This window comes from Sturnira hondurensis, unplaced genomic scaffold (genome assembly GCF_014824575.4).
Source record: "Sturnira hondurensis isolate 20B ecotype Veracruz unplaced genomic scaffold, ASM1482457v3 Scaffold0015596, whole genome shotgun sequence".
Classification (NCBI taxonomy): Eukaryota; Metazoa; Chordata; class Mammalia; order Chiroptera; family Phyllostomidae; genus Sturnira; species Sturnira hondurensis.
This window is the reverse complement of record NW_028088227.1, coordinates 11,375,320-11,392,824: the sequence shown is the minus strand read 5'-3', so window position 1 is coordinate 11,392,824 and position 17,505 is coordinate 11,375,320. Positions and strand designations below refer to the sequence as shown.

At 40.9% G+C, this 17,505-nt stretch overlaps 1 protein-coding gene across 3 annotated transcripts in view; it reads right to left on the bottom strand.

The window, feature by feature from the left end:
• Positions 1-17,505, bottom strand: part of ARMC2 (armadillo repeat containing 2) — a 102,328-nt gene that overhangs the window by 28,274 nt on the left and 56,549 nt on the right. For all 3 annotated transcript variants that reach the window (XM_037065004.1, XM_037065006.1, XM_037065005.1), the window contains exons 11-12: positions 5,540-5,685; positions 1,588-1,687 (exon numbers count right to left, since the gene is read on the bottom strand). In XM_037065004.1, the coding sequence (XP_036920899.1) occupies positions 1,588-1,687; positions 5,540-5,685 (246 nt within the window). The remainder of the gene's footprint in view (positions 1-1,587; positions 1,688-5,539; positions 5,686-17,505) is intronic.

The window sequence follows — 17,505 nt, the reverse complement described above, 5'->3', positions numbered from 1 at the left end:
TCTGACAATATATTACACCAAAATACAAATTAGTAAATGCTTAACAGACACATTAATAGCAGATCATGAATCCTTTAAGGTAGGTTAATCAAAATTCATTTTTGACATGGAAATTCTTACACCTTGAAATCTTTCAATGTATGTAACTTAGAGAAAATATAAAATGCATAAAGGAAAGTCTTTGTAAGCCAAAAACTCAATATCAGAAACTCAAGTGCATATTTAAAAATCAGTGTTTAACAACTAAATAAAATCTTAAGCCATTAAGCAAGGTTTTATCTTTAAAATGTGGTAATAATACCGTAAGAACACAGGGTTTTCCTTGTCATCTATCTAACCAAAAAGAGACCTGTAACCTTTTAAAACACAGCTATTAATAACGTAAAATCTGATGAATTTTGTCATTCTCAGCAGAAGCACTTGGCTGGGTACAAATAAGCTCAGTGCTCTTTGTGGCAATAGGGTTATGTCTTAAGGTGGCTCTGATGTTGTTAATATAATAACAACAAACAAAGATTCTTAGTATGCACATAACTTATTTGTCAACTAATGAATCTTACTATGTGATTTTGAAAATTTGCCACATTTGAAATGTATATATATATATAATCTTTGTCTATAAAATATCTCCTCTAAAGAGTTGGTGTCACTTAAATCATTTATAAAGGTAAATAAACCCTGGCTGGCGTAGCTCAGTGGATTGAGCAAGGGCCTGCAAACCACACGATCGCAGTTCGATTCCCAGTCAGGGCACATGCCTGGGTTGCAGGCCGGTTCCCAGCACGGGGCGCATGAGAGGCAACCATACATTGATGTTTCTCTCCTTATCTCCTTCCTTTCCTCTCTAAAGATAAATAAATAAAATATTTAAAAGTTTTTTAAAAAGGTGAATAAAATTAGACTGCATTTAATGACTATTTAAAAACTTATAATAAAAAGTTATATTTGTACTAAGTATTATAGTTGTATTAAGGGGAAGTCTTTGTGAGTTCTCCCCCCACCCCTTTTTTTAAAAACAACTACAGAGGTTTTTGCCCAATCCATTATAACCAACTTATTTCCTTTAAATAATTACCTAGAAATTTTATTTTCTAAATAAAAGATTGAAGAACTCGAGAATTTCAGCGCTAGAAGAATCTCTAGGGCATACAGTGTACAGGTGTCCCAAAGCAGTCTGTGTGGGGAGTCCCTACAGCCTTTCCTTTTTGAAGTGTGCATGGCCAGGCCCTGCCCCACCCATCTGACCGAGAAGGCGTGGGGTGCGGTCTGGAAATATCCAGGGTACCCCCACCTCACCCTAAAGTGGTTCTCAAGAAGAGGTCTACAGATCACTGCGAAGAACAACACTGTGGTGGTCCCCCACCGCCTCCCTAAATCAGGAATCCCCCTACCATGCAGACATTTTATTGAGGCCTTTTTGGCCTCAAACAACCCCTTCCCCAACTCCTGCAGGTAACTCTGCCTCCTGGGGCAGCCCACTACTCGTCTAATGGAAACCTTTACATTTAAAACATAAAGTCGTTCAACATGGGCTTGCAGGAACACACCAATGAAAAGACACACTGGAAAATCAAATGAGGAACTGACCTGCTTCTTCTGGTATTTGTTTATCAGATTCAAAAACAAGGCATAACATCTGGGGCAGTTGGCCAAGGCAGCACAGCAGTCGTGGTATGTAGTGAGTTTGCTGCAGAAATGCCAAATGGGAAAACAAAAATAAACTTTGTTCTTCTATAAAATTCAAGTACACATTGTTTTACTTTAAATGCGGGCCTTCAAAGCATGGCCCAGTACATGAAAAGGAGTCCAGAAATACTCCACATGCCAGAGCCGAGAAGCCTCAGGGAGGTTTGCTGTCTGCTGTAGACTCTCAGGGCATGGAGTGAGGGAATAGGAAGCAGTCTTTGAAAACCAGAAACCTGAAGCCTGCAACGCATGCATACAGTGTGAATTTATGCAATCTACAAAACCCACATGATTCAGAACATGCAAGCCAAGAAATTTACACAAAACCTGGTTGGACACCAAGCAGCGAGTCCCCGGAACCCCCCCCAGCAGCAGACACCAGCCTGGCAGTTGTCTGGCAAACAAACACCTGGCAAAATAGGCCTTGAGGCAAAAACCCTTGAGAGTAGCTTCCAAACTTCTAAAGCAAGCCAGCAAGCAGGAAAACAGACAAAACGAATATGGCGGACTGACACCAAATTAGAAGATCTTCACATATTTCTCATTAGTTGATAAATCAATAGGTAAAATATTAGTATTTGAAAGGGTGACCATGTACCAGGCCACTCATGAGTTTCAGTAAATGTTCAGAGAACTGGTATCTTGTAGATCACATTCTCTGGTCAATTAAATTAAATTAGAAATCAATTTTTAAAAATATCTTAAAAACGTACTTTTGGAAATTTAAAAACACGATTTGTGGGTCAAATTATCATGAAAATAAAAAAGCACTTAGCTATACTACTACAAAAACTACAAACACTACCAATCAAAATTTGTAGGATGTAACTAAAGTAGTCTTTACAGAAAAATTATAGCCTTAAGTAAGTTGAAAAGACAGGAATTAAGTTTCTAACTAAAACAGTTAGAAGAAAATATACCAAGGACAGTAGATGAAAGGGATTAATAAGGATAAGAATAGAAGGAATAAAACAGAAAACAACATAAAATAGGGTGGATCAATAAATATATTGATTCTGCAAAAATAGGTAAAAAATATTGGCAAGACTGATAAAGAAAAAAGAAAAACCTCATAAACGATAAAAATTAGGAATCAATAGCAACAATGAAGAGGTGGTAGGAATTGCGATTTAGCGCATGAACTCTCTCGGACTAGTTGGTGGGAATTGCAGCTCCGTGATTTGCGATCTCTGGGACCGTGGGAGAGCTACCGAAGCTCTCTGCGCCTCACTTTCCTCGTATATAAAATGGAGATAATAACAATAGAACCTACACTTTAAATTTGTTATAATGAGTAAGTGAGTTAGTACTTGGCAAGTGCTTAGTCTAGTGCCTGGCACATAGTGGGCACCATGAAGTATTCACTAAGTAAAATAAATAAAAGGGGACATAATTAGAGATATAATGGAGATTAAAGGGATAATAAAAGAATATTTGAGAAAACTTTATATCATTTGAAAACTTGGATGAAGTGGATAGATTCATATAAAAATATAACTTTTTGAAACTGACACAAATGCAATCAGGAAATGTGGTTACGTATTCAGACATTAGAGAAAGTACATCAGTAGTCAACAATATTCACACCTACCCACACCAGGATAAAAATAGCTTCTCAAGAAAGTTCTATAAGCTTTTCAAGAAAAAGATAAGTTTAATTTTCACAAATTCTTCTGGAAAAGAGAAGTCAGAATACTTACCAACACATTTTATGAGGCTTATATATACCCGACATGGCCGAGAGGACACAGGACAAGTAAAGGTCGATCTAACTCATGATCTGGGTGAAACACCCTACACTAAATATCTGTGAACCAAGCCTAGCAAAATGTAATGGTTTGCCATGAGCACATCTATTACATGGAATCTACTACATTAATGACTTAAAAAAAAGAAACCACATAATGTAAATAGATTCAGGACAAGCATTTAAGAAAATCTAATGGGAAAATTTTCCCTTAACCTTCTAAACGGAATCTATAAAAACCTGCAACAAATATTATTTTCAACTGGTAAAGCCACGGAAGTGTTTCCTTTAAAGTCAGGATAGAGGCAGCAGGCAAACACTCTGCTTTTCGTTGGACATCCTAAGCAATGTGAAAAGAAAGAGGTAGGAACATGGTAAAAGAGTTATAGTAACTGGGGAAAAATTATTCTCCAAGAGAATCTATAGGTAAGCCCTTAGACCTGATATAGAGTCCAGCACAAATTAACACCCCTTTTTATGAGCTGGTAATCTATATCAAATATTTTATTACAAAGTCGTATGCATATAATTCTGTAACATAGCAATATCACACTCAAGCACACCACCTGACATTTGGTGAAACATCCAAATTGCTGTCCACCTTGTGTGAGACCCTACCAACCACACCCAATGGTGTTACTTCTGCCAGACCCTGTATTCATCAAGATGCCTGGATTCTTAATAAGCAAACATCAATGCTATTCATATGTATCAGCAGCAACCTATCAGAAAACAATTCTTAAAGATTATATTAATAACCACAGCAAAGCCATGAAGAAACAAGTCTCAGAAAAGATGTGCAAAATACTTTTGGAGAAAATTGTGAAGTGTTATTGAAAGATTTAAAAGAAGACATCATAAAAAAAGACTTCATCTGTGGATGAAGAATTTAGTATCCTAGGGACGTCAACCTCCCCACTCCCATGCCAGTTACTCTGCATACTCAGTGCAGGTCCATGGAAAACCCCGAAGTTCCTATCATGGACCTTAGCTGATTCTCCAATTCAGAAGGAAGAGAGAAGGAGAATTTGGATTTTAAAGTAGAAAAGAAGTGATGGATTCATCTTCTCTTCTAGCAAGACAAGGTAAATCTGTAATAGTAAAACAGCATGGTGCTGGGCTGAGAATGGACCAAATGAATGCCCAGAAACAGACCGAAGAGTGTACAGAATTTTATGTTTAATTGACGAGGCATTTCACATCAGTGAACAAAGGGTACTGTGGTCAGTAGAAGGTCCGGGACAATAGACCGTCCATGTGGGAAATACCCAATTGGATCCCTACATGCTACCATACTCAAAAATACACTTTATAATTCACAGTGCTTCAAAGTGGGAGTTATTAAGTACCCAGCACAAAGCTCAGTAAAGTGCATTCTCAAACAGGGGTCAATTACCCATGCAGGCTTCAGGAAATTTTCCATTTCTTTAAACAACTACAGTAGTATATAGTTCAAGCAAGGGCCAGGTCTCTCTTGAGAAGGATCATTACAGAAAAACACTGGCAAAGAGCATCACGAAGGAAATGTAGAAGCATAATTTAAAGACAGTTGTTAAATTTGGCATCTTGCTTTGAGGCAACCTGGCTTTACATGATCATTATGTCTGCAGTCAAATAAGGGTAAACACAACCAGTTAATGAGTGAACCGAAGCTTAGCTAAACAACTGAAATAAAATAAAATTCTCTTACAAATAATCAGATCAGACTTTCTGAGCAATAGTCCCCTTTGTGAGTTAAAACCCATAAGTATTGTTTCCAAGTGTATCAAAGAGTCTGTCATGTTTTGTGAGAGAGTCCTTCATCTCCAAGAAACCACAGAATTCGTTTTTGTTTGTTTTGTAAGAACACTAGGATAACTCACAACTCACCAAAGAACTAAAGCAATTTATAATCCACGGCTTTAAAATTACATGAGAAATACATAGGAAATGAAGTCATTAGCTTAAATCACTCATTTTGAACTTGGGCTGCTAGTTACCTTTGCTGCCAGGTGAAGTAAGAAGAAAATAGGATTCCTCGCCTGTCACACGCACAAATATTAAAGATGACCTAAGTCCAAGCATTGGCATTTTTTGTAAGGCACTTTGTTTTCTTAGTCCACCTACCTGAATATTCTGGCAATATTGGTGCAGACGTCCTTGTCACTCATGTACTGTCCCATCAGCATGCAGAGCTGGGCGAGGGCACCGACACTCAGCAGCTTACTTCTTGCCAGCGGCGAATCAACCAGGTTTCTCAGTGCAGCAGTTATCTAGGATGAAAGCACGTTGGGGCCACTTCTTCTAAACTGGAAGTTATAACAGCACCGGTCAGCACAGCACCACTCACCCCGCAAGTTTCATGGTATCTGTTACGGGTTTCCCACCAGAGACCACGGGCGTAGGCACAAACGGAATAAAAGGAAAACCAAGCAATGAATACAAAGAAAACCTACATGGATTCAAAGGTAAAGAGTGAAGTGTCCGTGCTAATAATCAGTTAGTAGACCGACCCCCCAGGGTTATAGAAATCATGATCTGCATTCGTCACATACACACGATCTTCCTGACTCTGTAGCACGCCACATCGGTTCCGTAGATCAGAAACGTCTCATCCCAAAGAATGCTGTGGCCAAAGAATACTATTTAAGACCATTAGTTTCATTTATTTTCTTCTAAGTGGCAATTGCTGATTTCTTACAAATTTGTCTTACTTTGTGAAAAAAAAATGTTTGGGAAACTCTCTACTGTGGCCTTTGTCTAAAAGTGGAGAAGAGAACAACTTAGTAAGTCCATAAGACTAATATTGCTGTTACTAATAACCGTATAATATGCACTGTGCTCATTCCTCACAGGATAGTGTAGGCAGGCTACCTGTTAAGGGAGTCACTCAGGGGTTGGACAGCCGGGCTGCTCAAGTCCCAGCCCCACCACGCACTAGCTGGAGGTAGTGCGTTAACTTCCCAGAGCACATTCTCCTTAATCAGTAAAGGGAGGCTGGGATAAGGGCCATGGAGTTGTGAGGATTCCAGGAGATGAGAGGTGGGAATGGCTTTGCCAGTGCCGATTACCTAACAACGGCTCAGAAATCCTGGGTGTCTTCCCCACCTTTGTTGTGGGACTTCACACCCAAAATGCAGGAGAGAGATCACTGGCCATAGAGTCCAATGATGGCGATTCAAGTCCAAAATCTCTCCCTAGTTATGTGACTGAGGCACTCCATTTTTCTCAACTTCCCCATTTTCTCATCTGTGAAAAGGGTGTTACAATCCCTGCTCACTTCCAGGGTGGCTGTGTAACTCCAATGGAAAACACGTGACACTGCTTTTGTGCACTGTGAGCATTGTGCCAACATAAAACAGCTATTTTCAACCTTTTTCATCTCATGGCACACATAAACTAATTACTAAAATTCTGTAAAGCACTGTAATGTATTGAATTTTCCCCCCAATCTGACAAAAATGTTGATTCATCCACACTGGACAGCTATTATTTTGTTAGCTTTTGTCATTTTTTTATTTGACAATCTAAGGGAAAATGAAGTCAGTGCCCATGGCTAAATGGTCAGGTATTGCACGTTTTAAAAATTCTCACCTATAAGTGGAAGGTGATCAACAAAACAAGCAAGCAAAACGTAACCAGAGACATTGAAATTAAGAACTGACAGTAACCAGAGGGGAGGTGGAAAGGGATAACGAAGGGAAAAAAGAGCATGGTCATCAAGGAACATGTATAAAGGACGACACATGGACAAAGCCGACGTGGTGGGTGGGCTGGGGGAATGAATGGGAGGAGAGAGTGGGAGGGGGAACATGGAGACAACTGTATTTGAACAACAATACAAATAAAATAAAATAAAAATCCTTAAAAAAATTTTGTGGCATATTAGTTGAAAATTGCTGATATAAAGCATCATTATAGCCATAGTTAATTAACTTTGAAATCAATTATTAAAATGATATGCTTTGATTAATTTTTCATTGTAACAACAGTAACAAAAAATTTTATTGAAGTACAACTATCTTGAAAGCTGGAAAGAACAAATACAGTGTTTCAAATAAATGTGTGCAAGTCTTTTGCAGTCAATTGCACAATTTGGTAAATGCTTCCCTGAAAGTTTCAGTATCCAAAACACTGGAGGGGAAGCAAACAAGGTGAGCATTCCACTTAACCATGAATTGACAGTGTGATCTCCTAAACTAAGGAATGGGTCTTTTGTGAAAGCTAATAAGCCATTTCAGGCTTCTCAGGCCAGCACCACCATACGATGGAAAATTCTCATCATCCAAGCCTGGCTCTACCTGTTCTCCTTCTTTGGAGACAGCCCAGACAGTCCAGCAAGCGCTGCTGGTTTCCGTCACTCCAAGGAATGACTCACCAGCTTTCCACTCAGACACTGAAGAGCACAGATGCCCGTATGAATTCTGACCTAAGTGCTCAGAGACCGTGGAGACTGTGGGACACTCATTCTAACCTGGCATACAGGGCCAGTTCCTTTGCCCTGGTCCCCGAGTCTTCACAGATTGCTACCTTGATCTACTACAGCCATCTTGCTCCCCACATCTACCCTCCAGTGGAACACACCGTCAGTGGAAGGGACAGCAGCTTTCTTAGGAGCTTTTATTTCCTTGTTCCAACCTCAGTTTTTTCTCCCTCAATTCTATTTCTTACCACACTAGAAAAGGTTAAGAAGCTCAAGGTTCTTTTGCCTCCAAAATGCAACTCTTAAAAATGGCCCAACACAAGAGTGAAAGCACACGTTTATATAGAACACACCATCTGATTTTAGATCCCCGTGCATTTCCTGCAACATCACACTACGTGGAATGAATGTTCTTAGTTCAGTCAGATACAATACCTTAGATACCTCCACACTGGCAGTTGTGATGCTGGTAGAATAACATGTGAAGCATATACCACACACTTGAAAAATATACAGTAATACTTCAACGTGTGACACCACCATCAACTCGGCTGCTCAAGTTCCAAGCCTCAGAAACAACTCAGAATTCTGCCTTTCTGCTTTCAGTCACCCTAAGCCCTGCTGGCTTTTTGTTCATTGCTCCGAGGATAAGATTCTGTTTCCTGCCCATGGTTTACAGGGCCCTGTACAATCTGACTCTTATCGACCCCTCAGATTTCCTCTCATACCACATACACACTATTTAGTATTATGTTATTTAACATTAAGTCTCTCCCATGATTGTCTGTCTACTCCTCTATACTGGAAACACCAGGGAGGGCACATCTCTGTCTGTCTTTCCACCATTTGGCCCCAGACCCAAATCCAGTACCTGGCACACACTGGGTCCTCAATAAATATTTGTGGATGGAATAAATGGAGAGGTGAATGCCTACAAAGAAAAGCCCCAGTGTAAACACAAAGGTTAGGATATCAGAAAACCATATTAACCAATATTTCTGAAGTAAATTCATCTTAAGATGATTTTAAAGAAGAAAAGGAATAAAAAATAATGGATAAAAGAAAACCAGACTTCCTGGAGGGGGACGTGTCCTCTGTGTATTCCCTATTTTATCTCATTCACGGGGTGGCTTTCTTCTGGGCACCTAGCTCCCTCCCCCTTTTGCCACACCCGGTCAGTCAACTGGTCTACCTCTTCTCTGCATCACCAGGTGGTTGACTTCAGTGTAAGCCTGTTTCATCCCTTCCCCAAACTCTACAGCTCACTGACCGGGCTCCATCCACAGTCTCTCCCTTGTCAGGTTCATCTCCCCACACGGTCTCCCTGCTGCCAGAGGGAGCATCTCAAGACCCGACCTTTCCTATTCAAAGGCATCCTCTGACTTCCGGTGGCCTATTGGGCAAAGTCCATATCCTAAAGTTGTTTTGCTTTCTCAAGTACAGTTCAGCCCTCCAGGCTCACCTCCTCCTCCTTCTCCCCTGCTTTCAGGTTCTGCACCACACGCAATGTCCTCATCCTTCCCCAGTCCCAAGCCTTTGAATAGACCATTGCCTCTGTCCAGAATGTCTTCCTCCATCAACTCCTGTGCCCTTTCTTTAACCTGCTCACCTTCTGCTCATTTTTCTGGACCAATCTCAGGCTTACTTCTCTATGAAGAGATTTCAACAGTTGATCACATCCTGTTCCAAGTTAACAAACCACCCTGTCCATGCCTGCACCACACCCATCACAGAGTCATAACTACTTGTTTCATGGATCTTCTCTCCCATGATTAACTCCTCTGGGGTACAAACCATTTCTTGCTCTTCTTTCAACTCAGGGGACAGTAAATATGCCCATGAAAAGCTGGCTGGATGAAACACAGAAGCAGAAGGGGGAGAAAGAGGAGAGGAGGAGAAAGACAGGAGAGGAAGGGAAGGGAGGAGATAAAGGGACAGGGAACCAGAAAGGGAGGCGTTTCCCCTTTAAGAAGCCTCTGGCAAGAAAGTGCCTGGATTAGCAGAGGCCTGGTGATAAACTGGAGTTTAAACCCCTGAGGGAGGAAGATCAGGAGGAGGTCACTAGGCAGATGGAGCCACAAAGGCCCCTCATTGGAGAGGCTGGCTGTTAGCTGCCAGGCTCCCTGCAGGGGTGGTGTGAGGTGAATGCTGAGCACAGTCAAGTGGCTTTTTCTGGGGAAAATGTAAAAAGATCAGTGGGGGAGAGTCTAGCTAAATACTGTGGTAACAGGAGAGGCGCATTCCAAGTCAACCCACTTAACTCTCAATGTCGTTCCAACTTTTAAGAGATAAATGTGCGGAAATCATTATTAATGAGTCGTGTGCTCTGCAGCAGTCTTTGTTCCTAGCCCCCAGGAAAGTCCACCCACTGGGCCTGCGGGAGGTCACCAAAGCCCGGGCTTTATGCTCAGAAAAATGTATGTGTTTCTTCCTTAACTTTCTATTCTAATTTACAATGTTGCTAACTCCACTTAGTTATGTACTTTTATATTTTATGTAACCTTTTAAACCATCTCAACTAGTTTATGACAAAAAAAAAAGAAGTACAAGATGTCTACATAGATGCTTGATTCGTTTCTAAAGGACTTCCTGGGACAATTCCCAATCTCTTAACTCATCTCATGAAGAATGGCAAACTAAAGAACAGGAATATTAGTTTTTATTTTTCCCATCTCCTAATCTGCAACCCCTCGGGACAGCTGTACTGAGTCAAAAGGGCAACCAGTGGGAAGAAGAAAAAGGAGAATGTGGAACTGATAACCCACAATGAGGATTAATACAATTTTAAGTGTCCATGTTGGGTAGCAGCTCTTAGATGATGTCTGGGACAAAAAGGGACCTAAATTTTTGGTACATGTCAAAGAAGAAACATTCCAGTGTGATTCTGGTTACTTATCTGTTGAAAAATGACTGAGCTACCTTCTACTACTTTATGGTATTCATTTCAAGGCAGCTCTTTCTATCTGTATTTCCCCAGATTTCTTGACGTAAGAGGTACTACTAATTCTTTCCACCAGTAAGAATGCGCATGTAAAATGCCTGGTGAGTTGGGCCAAGCTGTCCTGTCGAACAGTGAATTCACTGAGCCTCAAAGTTCTCACTGTGCACTGCACATTAGGAGAACCCATTTTAAAGGGAAAATTAAACTAAGAAGTGATTAGATGATTTATAAAGGCTAAAACAGTATTTCAACACAGCAGAATTAGAAGGCAAAAGATTTAGCATCTATTTTTTCCAATCAATTATAAGCACTTGATTTTCAATTTTGATTAGTTTTCAAGTATTAATTGAAAAACCTTAGTAAACATGAGAAATCTTTAAATAGGAAGCCCTTCTGATTCAGAACAGTGGACTGATGAATGACAACACAGACCCAGCAGGTGTGGCTCCGTTCCCAGCATTCTCTATGCACTGGGGTGGGCACGGGTGAGAAGGGCTGGTCGGCCCACCTGAGCCTCCACATACTGCTCATTTCCCCAGTGGATGACCCTCTCTCTTTCTTTTGAACTATTCCTCCTTCAGAGTTCCCGGTCTCCAGAGAACGCATCAGATTCTGCCCGAGAAGGCATTCAGCCATCAGAGCTGCCCAAGAGCAGAGGAGCCTGTGACTCGCAGGCCCCCACAGAGCTCCTGTTTAGGTGCATCAGAAATTAAAAAGGCTCTCTAGCTAGCCTGAAAACTTCACCATCAATCGTTACATTGTTGGTTGGAGAAATGTTTTCCCAGTTTCAAAAAACCAGCTCTCAAAGAAATCTTTGAAACATAATACAATTGAAAACTGTGCCATTAACAGTTTGAAAGTTGATTTCCTTCCTCTACCAAAATCAGCGTCAAGATTTAGTTTCATTTATTTTTATACATTGAATGTTATATGAAAAGAATTTGAGCAACTACTTCATGGTTCATAAAGCTATCTCATGTGCTTGATCGCATTTGCTCCCTGCACCAACCCTAGGAGGCAGACAAAATGGTATTATGAGCATCACTTAAAAAATATTTATTTATTTTTAGAGAGAGGGGAAGGGAGGGAGAAAGAGAGAAACATCAATGTACAAGAGATACATCAATCAGTTGCCTCTTGCATTCCCCCACTGGGGACCTAGCCTGCAACCCAGGCATGTGCCTTGACTGGGAATTGAACTGGCTACCCCCTGGTTTGTGGGCCAGTACTCAATCCACTGAGCCACACCAGCCAGGGTGAGCCTCAATTTTCAGGTGTGAAAACTGAAGCCCAGAGAGTTTACCAGCAACCAGGTAGGTGAGTATCTGGGGCTCCAACTCCTTGTCTGTTGCCTCCCCCACTCTTTCGGCTGTCTCTAAAAGCATTTTATTTCTCAATCATCTGGAATATCTATAACCCAAATCCCTTGAGCCTTATCTGAACTTAACTGCTAACTGCAAAATGGTTCACTTCCTACTGATGTGAAAGAATAAACACAGCCAGAGACCACAAACAGTGTCAAATGATTTAAGACCAAACCCACACCATTTTCCAACCTCAACAAAATCATGTCCCTCTATTAATAAAAGCACATTCATTTTTTGGATTTGTGCCCAAGTGAGACCACATATATGCCAAAACCAGAGCCTATGTGGTAACCCAAGGAGTTTCGTATTGTCTCATAGATGATCATACAGTTCTGGCTGACAACAAAGAAACCATCGACGAGATGCTACTATACACACGAAACCACTAGTGCCCAAAATTCCTAAGCATTTCACTGGAGTTAAGGCCTATGCCTGTGAAAGTAATATCAACTCAGAATCTTCGATAACGTTTGGTGCCTGGCCACGGAGCCTGTTTAGCGCATTCCTTCCGTGGGTGCCCTATGTTGGCAGGAAGTGGCTCTGTCCTCCTCAAACCCTCCGTGTCCTACTTTGAGACTCTGTTTAATGTCTGCCTATGTTTATTATTATTTCTTCACTTACTGCCCCTAGGTCAGTTACCTTGGAAAAGTGAGTAGGTAGCTGATTCTTCTAGTTGTGGCTATTAAATGTATCAGTGTAGCTGAAAATTTGAATGTCATATAAACTATATTGAAGGCCAATGCAGGAAAATGAGTCTGAAAGGCATGCATAAGAATGACCAAGTAATAACACTGATTTTCACAATCACATGTTAAAGGTAGTGATGTTTCTCTATTGCCACACTAATATGTCTACAAGGAAGAGATGAGGCTGTAACTGATATGACAGCAATTGAAAGCAAATGGCTCCCCCCAGAAACTGCAGGAGTAGGAATACGTATTTCCCACTCTCAGTTCCTTCCTTGTGAGGAGACTTCCTGCAGCATAGTCCTCTCGGCCACTTTGCCTCTCGATTCCTCTTGGAGAGCACAGGTGTCCCCTGCCTCTCCAGGGGTGACAGTGGCCTGTGACTGCGTGGGCAAGTCTGATTTGGGGGCTCAGGGGCAGAAGGCATGCCTGCTGCAGCTGAAGCTACAATCCTTCAACCATGGTGATAGCTTTCTCCCCTTCCTCTTCTGCCTTAGTTTTTCCTCTTATTTCCCAGTTCAAAAATCTCATGCATTCTATGTTTGGGGCCTCTGAGTCTCCCTGAATCTTCAGACATGCTGTCTCTGGAGAATCTGAGGTAAAGTGAGTTGCCAACATGTAGCCCCTCCCCAAAAAAGGGAAGAGTGAGGCTCCGACTGCCTCCTCTCCCATGGCCATCGGGGGAGAGGCTGCTGGGTGCCCCTTACAGGCACGCAGGAAACTCCGTAGGTAGTAAACAGCTGTCCTGTTCCCACTAACAAGCACATCATTAGAACATTAGTAAGCCTAATAAACAATACCAAAGATTGTGACCAAAAAAATGTTCATCTAATCTCAAGATATATGCTAATGAGCAAAATAAGCCAAAATAATCATGTCGCACCCTATCGCTTTCATCCTTATTTTAGTAACGTGCTATAATTATGGCAGAAGCTGGGCGACGGGTACACAGGACCGCTCTATACTATTTTTGCAACATGTTGTGAATCTATATTTAGTTTAAAATGAAAGTTAAAAAAAGGCAGACACAAAAAAGTACACGCTGTACATTCCATTTATATTCAATTCTAGAGCAGCAGAGCTTATCTATGGTGAAAGGGATCAGAAAAATGGTTCCCTCTGGTGGGGGTGCGGAGTGGGAGAGCGGGAACCAACTGGCAAGAGGTGGGAGGAAAGCTTTGAGAACCCTTCTGCATCTCGATAGAGGTGTGGATTACATGGCTGTATGCTTTTGTCAAAACTCATCAAACATACCAGATCTCAGCATTTCATTGTATTGTAATAAATTATACGCCTCAAGTACAGCAATTAGAAAATACATGGCCTCATCCACTGCTTTCTATTCAAGCAAAATCTTCAAAACAGATGCTTAAATTTTTTTTCTGTTTAATGATCAAATCTCCAATAAAATTATCTGTATGAATTTAAGAAATATAATCACGGGAATGTTTGCTCCCACTTTATAGGTGTGTAGTTTATTTCCTCCAAATACCAGAGCTGGGTTCCATCAGGTGGAAGTTACTGCTGTGGTTCTGATCTCACTGTCTGAAGCGAGGCAGGCTTCCCACGGGCAGGTTAAGCCAGAAAATGAGAATTAACATACTTTCCAGCTTATTTATGTATACTCATAATAATTAATTAAATAAATACACATTTGTTAATCTTTACATTTTAAAACTATTAAATATAAATAAAGCATAATTTAAAAGACCCAAATCACCTTGGTGCAATCCTTAATTACTAATATATTTAAATCACTGTTTAACTGAGTCCCCAGACTTCGGTCAAAGGCCTCACTTAAGTCCCCCAAATCCATAAAGCAGAGACTAACTACCCAGAATTCCATCTTGCTGATATAACACTCCCCTCCCAATTTCAGTTTCTCTTTAGCGATCTCCTCCACATGGCTTGTCAAAGCCAGAAAAACAAAAAAAGATCCAAGATTTGAAATCCATCTCTAACTCTGTCTTCTTAATTTCTCGTGGTTATTGTTTTATCTTATCAGAAGTTGTTGCTCTTTGAAACTTTAAATTTTGGTAATTCTGATCTTACTTTATTTAATAAATTCCAGTTGAATGCCATAAAAATCCTAGAAGAAAACACAGGCAGTAAAGTTTCAGACATTTCTCTGAGTATCAGAGAAATATCAGTAATGTTTTCACTGATATATCTCTTGGGGCAAGGGAAACAGAAGAAAACATAAACAAATGGGACTACATCAAATTAAAACCTTATTGCCCAGTGAAGGAAACCATCAACAAAATGAAAAGACAACCTGCTGAATGGGAGAACATATTTGCCGATGCATCTCAGGGGTTAATACCCAAAACTTATACAGAACTTATACAACTCAACACCAGGAAGACAAACAACCCCATTAAAAAATGGGCAAAGGACCTAAATCAACATACAAATGGCCAATAGACATATGAAGAGATGTTTGAAGTCACTAATCATCAAAGAAATACAAATTAAAACCACAGTGAGATATCACCTCACATCTGTCAGAATGGCCGCCATCAATAAATCAACAAACAAGTGCTGGGGAGGATGTGGAGAAAGCAGAACGCTTGTGCTCTGCTGGTGGGAATGCAGACTGGTGCAGCCACTGTGGAAAGCAGTATGGAGTTACCTCAAATAATTAAAAAAGTAACTGCCATGTGACCCAGTGATTCCACTGCTGGGTACATATCTGAAGGAACCCAAAACACCGATTCAGAAGAATATACGTTCCCCTGTTTTCGCTACAGTGGCATTTACAATAGCGAGGCTGTGGGAGCCACCTAAGTGCCCATGGATACATGAGTAGATAAAGAAGTCAGGGTACATACAAACAATGGAATATTACTCAGCCATAAAAAGAGAATAAAATTTTACCGTTTGCAACAGCATGATTAGACCTAGAGGGGAATATGCTAAGTGAAATTAGTTAGAGAAATAAAAAATACCATATGGTTTCACTTACATGTGGAATCTAAAGAACAAAATAAACAGAACGGAAACAGACTCATAGATATGAAGAACAGATTGATGGCTGCCAGATGGGAGGAGTGTCAGGGGACCGGGTGAAAAAGGTAAAGGGATTGAGGAGCAGAGACCGGTAGTGGCCAAACAGTCGTGGGATGTGAAGTGCAGCATAGGGAATGCAGTCGACAGTATTGCAATAACTGTGTGTGGTGCCAGATGGGTACGGGAAATATCGGGGGGAATACTCGTAAAGCATATGATGGTCTAATCAGTATGTTACACACCTGAAGCTAATACAAACTAATAACGAATGTAAACCGTAATTTAAAAAATTAAAAAACAATAAAGAATTCCTCTTCTCCTGTGCGCTCTCCACAGTATTTGCCGAAGCCGACCGATCCTTGCTTTTAAAACCTCTACTCTCTCAAACATCATCATCCTTTCTTAATTTTCTGATCACTTCTTTTTCTTCTTCCCAACCCACAAATTTGGACATTTTACAGAGTCTGTCCCCGGCCCTCTCCATTCTCTTTCCACTCTCTCCCCTGGAGCAATGTCATTGTCTTGCTGGACTTCAACTCCCACCTCCACGTGGATGACCCTAACCTCTCCTCCAGCCTCACTTTCTCTGCTAAGCATCAAATCACACCTCAAACTGCCTACCAGACAGTCCCACTTGGCTATTCTGCCAGCACATTAAAGTTTTATGTTGGGACTAACTGCATTATTTCCTTCTCTCCTCTCACCAAATAATTTCCTTGTATAACTCTTTAATTTTTAACAATTATATTACTTTCCAAAAGACCCAGGCTCAAAATGTTTGAGTCACCTCTCTTTGTTCAATTCACTTTTCTTGTGCCCAAACTCAAGCCAAAGCAAAGGAATGGAAGGGGATTGACAAACGTCTGAGGACTGGCCTTTCGAGAAATTCCCACTTAGGGAATGGGAGAAGATGACATTGGAGACACGCTGAGCAATGCGGGGAAAGATCCAGATTTGAAGGACCCTCTGCAGGCTTAGAGGCCAGAGAAGTGAGACAGGTACAAGAGGAGGAAAAGCAAACAAGGTTGAGTGGGGTGCTACGGAACGGTTTTAACTTCAAAAAAAAAAAAAACGTTGTATTTGGAGCAGGGAAAGAATGTATTTCTCTAAGGACTGAACTCGAAGTCAAATGAGTCAGACTGTTAAGAAAAAAAGATTGGAAATACAAAAGAACAATAATAAATAGGAATGTCCTAGTCAATCTGGGTTTTGATAGTTACATTATATACCTATAAATTACCCAACTATAAGTGGAAGTACGTTGAGATTTTCTACAATTACAGTAAAGCAACTTTATACATAATGTTCTCAAGAGACAAAAGGACAAATGAGGTACCAGGGGAATTGGGATTGGTTGTGATTATAATATATACAGAAGGCTGTTCTCTACTCCCCAGAGAGAGGGCTGGGGGAAGCCCACAGGCTTCCTGATGGAGGTAACTCCAGCAAATGTCCTCGCTCCTCTGTTATGCCTTCTGGCTGTCAGCCTTTCCAGGTTGGAGAAGAACCCCAACACCTCAGGATAATCCATTCTAGATCAATGAAGACAAATCTCTGCTCCATCGGTCACCTCCTTGGGGTTTAATTTACTCCTGGCACTTTAGGGGGCTTGCTTTCTTTTCCTGGCTTGTGTTTCTCTTTTTCCAAGTTTCAGAGAGCTCTCCCCA